Source organism: Tupaia chinensis, unplaced genomic scaffold, assembly GCF_000334495.1.
Source record: "Tupaia chinensis unplaced genomic scaffold, TupChi_1.0 Scaffold139757_1, whole genome shotgun sequence".
Lineage (NCBI taxonomy): Eukaryota > Metazoa > Chordata > Mammalia > Scandentia > Tupaiidae > Tupaia > Tupaia belangeri.
In genome coordinates, this window is record NW_006199637.1 from 2,074,915 (window position 1) to 2,078,806 (window position 3,892).

The following is a 3,892-nucleotide window of genomic DNA, read 5'->3' on the forward strand; positions in this document are numbered from 1 at the left end:
AGGAATGCAGTGAGGAAGAGGATGGCTACAGCAGTGAGGAAGCAGAGAATGAGGAAGATGAGGATGACACTGAGGAGGCTGAAGAGGATGAAGAAGAAGAAGAGGAAGAAGAGATGATGGTGCCTGGGATGGAAGGCAAAGAGGAGGTACATGGGGAAGGGGACCAGTGAGTCTGGAAAGGCCAAGAGGCAGGTGAGAATCCCTTAATTTTGACTTTGAGACAGGGTATTCCCTGATATCTTACCACTGATGTCATGGTCTTGGGAGATACATTCTGCAAGGGGAAGTAGATAGTGTTTACAGCAAAATTATTTTTAAAAGAGAGGGAGCACACTGCTATCTCTGGGAAGATGGGATCTGTGCGCCTCCTGTTCGTTAAAGCTGTGTCGGGATTCCCACCAAGGGGAGGAAGCATAGGTGAAGGAGTAGGGGCACATCAGTGAGGGAGTGAGTAACACCCAGAAGTTCCCATAATGCTCCCTTTCTTCCTCTTAAGCCTGGCTCTGATAGTGGTACAACAGCGGTGGTGGCTCTGATACGAGGGAAGCAGTTGATTGTAGCCAATGCAGGAGACTCTCGCTGTGTGGTGTCTGAGGCTGGCAAAGCTTTAGACATGTCCTATGACCACAAACCAGAGGATGAAGTGGAGCTAGCCCGCATCAAGAATGCTGGTGGCAAGGTCACCATGGATGGGCGTGTCAACGGGGGCCTCAACCTCTCCAGAGCCATTGGTAAGGGCTGGGAAACTGTGGGAAAGACTTCTGAGGTCCTCCTCTGTCCCAGCCTACCTGGTAGCAAACTTTAGTCTGCATAGCTCTTATACCTTTCAAAATATCTTCATGTCTACTACCTCTGTCCTTAAACGTCTTTGTGAAATAGCTAAGACAGGGACCAGCAGTTGGCGTAATGGCTATGTTGCTGGGCTCCCATGTAGTCGACCTCAGTTCGCATCCCAGACCCAGTGGCTTAAACTCATGCTGGGCATGTTGTGCGTGCGTGCCCAAGATCCCGAGAGGAGAAGGGATTGCAGCGTGGCCAAACCCCCTGGGGGGTGATTTCTTGCTTTCTGTCTCTCCGTCTCTGTCTTTTTGGCAAGTGCACGTGCCCTATAGCAAAAACCTCTCCAAAAGGAAAAAAAAGAGCTAAGACAGATACCATTATCCTCTGTGCCTTTTGGATGATGTGCCTTTTGTTAGCTAAAGCTAACAAAACTAGAACATGGTTCTTTGTTCCACTACATTATGGAACTTCATCAAGAATGGAAATGAATGGTAAAGTTTGACATGCCTCAAACACAAGTCTGTGGAGGTATTCATACTCCTTGTCAACCAGCCATTCCTTCACTTTAGGAGACCATTTCTACAAGAGAAATAAGAACCTGCCACCCGAAGAACAGATGATTTCAGCCCTTCCTGACATCAAGGTGCTGACTCTCACTGACGACCACGAATTCATGGTCATTGCCTGTGATGGCATCTGGTAAGCACTGGTGGAACGCCTAACACCCCCTTGCTGCAGCATTGCTTCTCTTGTAGGGTCGGAGCTGCTCTAGGATTAGAGCCTAGGCAGACCTCTTGGTGAGTCAAGACCACCAAGCCGAAGGCAGAGCCGAGAAGAATATCTGTAGGTGTTTTCATTGGCCTGGCCACTGTGGCTATCTGCATTCCTCTACTCTGCCTTGGTGAGACTAAAGAAGATTCTGACTCTTATTTTTGACCCCAGGAATGTGATGAGCAGCCAGGAAGTTGTAGACTTTATTCAATCAAAGATCAGCCAGCGTGACGAAAATGGGGAGCTCCGGTTATTGTCATCCATCGTGGAAGAGGTGAGTTCCGAAGTGAAAAGAGAGTGGTTGCAGTCAAGGTTTTCTCTTTTCACCTGAGCTAAGATCAGAGTCTGGGAGTACCGTTAGTCACCGACAGATGCCAAATCCCAACTAAAAATTCCACTTCCCGTCATCTCCCTGGCTTAGCCTTGTGCCTCTTGAACTAGCAGGTGGGCTGTTTTGTGATACCTGTTACCCATTCCTTTCCTTCCACACCCTGTCTCAGCAATGCTGGCCTGGCCCTCTTGTGGGATTCTAAGTTCCCAGGAAGGGGTTCAAGCCTGTGGCTGAGCTGCCCCATCCCTTTTGTAGCTGCTGGATCAGTGCCTGGCACCAGACACTTCTGGGGATGGTACAGGGTGTGACAACATGACCTGCATCATCATTTGCTTCAAGCCCCGAAACACAGCCGAACTGCAGCCAGAAAGTGGCAAGCGGAAACTGGAGGAAGTGCTCTCTACCGAGGGGGCTGAAGAAAATGGCAACAGCGACAAGAAAAAGGCCAAGCGGGACTAGCAGTCATCCAGACCCCTGCCCGCCTAGACTGTTTTCTGAGCCCTGAGACCTGAGACTGGTTTTGTCTTTTTCCTTTAGCCTTAGCAGTGGGTATGAGGTGTGCAGGGGGAGCTGGGTAGCTTTACCCAGCCCATTCCAAAGAGGGCGCTCCCTCCACACAGCAGCCTGGGAGCCTCTGCTGTCCTCCCCAGCCTCCTCCTTGCTCCTTTGGGCTCATCACCGGTTCTGTGCCTGTGCTCTGTTGTGTTGGAGGGAAGGACTGGCGGTTCTGGTTTTTACTCTGTGAACACTTTATTTAAGGACATTCTTTTTTATTGGCGGCGCCATGGCCCCCAGCCGCTTGCACCCGCTCTCTGTTGTACACTTTCAATCAACACTTTTTCAGACTAAAGGCCAAAACCTAATCGTGCCCATGGTGTCCTTTTTTCTCGGCTGCTGTGGCCCTAGACTTGCTCAGTCGGTAGCATCCAGCAAGCTTCCCCGCACTCCAGTGCGCGCATCTGTGGGTCTGTGTCTTGTGCCTGTGCAGCGTGTGTGTGTGTGTGTGTGTGTGTGTGTGTGTGTGTGTGTGTCCATCCGTCCGTCCGTCCTGTACCTGTGTAGGAGAGGGGCCTGGCGTCGTGTGTCTCCCAAGAGCTGCTGACAGCCTGCCTGGCTCATCCTCACCCCCTCCTGGCGAGCAGAATGATTTCCTAGTTCCTCCAGGAAGGGGTCAGGACCGGTACCGCGACCCCGAAGCCTGTGGCAGGGGCTGGGCGCCTTTCGCCGTGCTGGCCGGCCTGGTTTTTCTCTGGCCGCTGATTGGCTTGCTGCTGTGTGTCGTCACAATCACTTCCTGGTCACGCCGTGGAGGCGTGACCACTTGATTTAAGGACTTTCTTTTTTATGGGCGGCGCCATGGCCCCCAGCCGCTTGCACCCGCTCTCTGTTGTACACTTTCAATCAACACTTTTTCAGACTAAAGGCCAAAACCTAATCGTGCCCATGGTGTCCTTTTTTCTCGGCTGCTGTGGCCCTAGACTTGCTCAGTCGGTAGCATCCAGCAAGCTTCCCCGCACTCCAGTGCGCGCATCTGTGGGTCTGTGTCGTGTGCCTGTGCAGCGTGTGTGTGTGTGTGTGTGTGTGATTGTGCCTGTGCAGGGTGTGTGTGTGTGTGTGTGTGTGTGTGTGTGTGTGTGTGTGTCCATCCGTCCGTCCGTCCTGTACCTGTGTAGGAGAGGGGCCTGGCGTCGTGTGTCTCCCAAGAGCTGCTGACAGCCTGCCTGGCTCATCCTCACCCCCTCCTGGCGAGCAGAATGATTTCCTAGTTCCTCCAGGAAGGGGTCAGGACCGGTACCGCGACCCCGAAGCCTGTGGCAGGGGCTGGGCGCCTTTCGCCGTGCTGGCCGGCCTGGTTTTTCTCTGGCCGCTGATTGGCTTGCTGCTGTGTGTCGTCACAATCACTTCCTGGTCACGCCGTGGAGGCGCTCACCGCTGTAGCTTCCCACGGACTACGCGTCCCGTGCGGCTCTGCGGCAGCGGGAGGGGGAGGGGGGACGGGGGGGACAGGCG

General features: G+C 53.2%; 1 protein-coding gene across 1 annotated transcript in view; it reads left to right on the top strand.

Annotated features, from left to right (window-relative positions):
* Positions 1–2,414, top strand: part of PPM1G (protein phosphatase, Mg2+/Mn2+ dependent 1G) — a 6,415-nt gene extending 4,001 nt beyond the window's left edge. The window contains exons 5-9 of the mRNA XM_006162148.3: positions 3–146; positions 497–731; positions 1,350–1,479; positions 1,723–1,825; positions 2,138–2,414. Coding sequence (XP_006162210.1) covers positions 3–146; positions 497–731; positions 1,350–1,479; positions 1,723–1,825; positions 2,138–2,341 — 816 coding nt within the window. The 3' untranslated portion in view covers positions 2,342–2,414. The remainder of the gene's footprint in view (positions 1–2; positions 147–496; positions 732–1,349; positions 1,480–1,722; positions 1,826–2,137) is intronic.
* Positions 2,415–3,892: the final 1,478 nt, after the last annotated feature.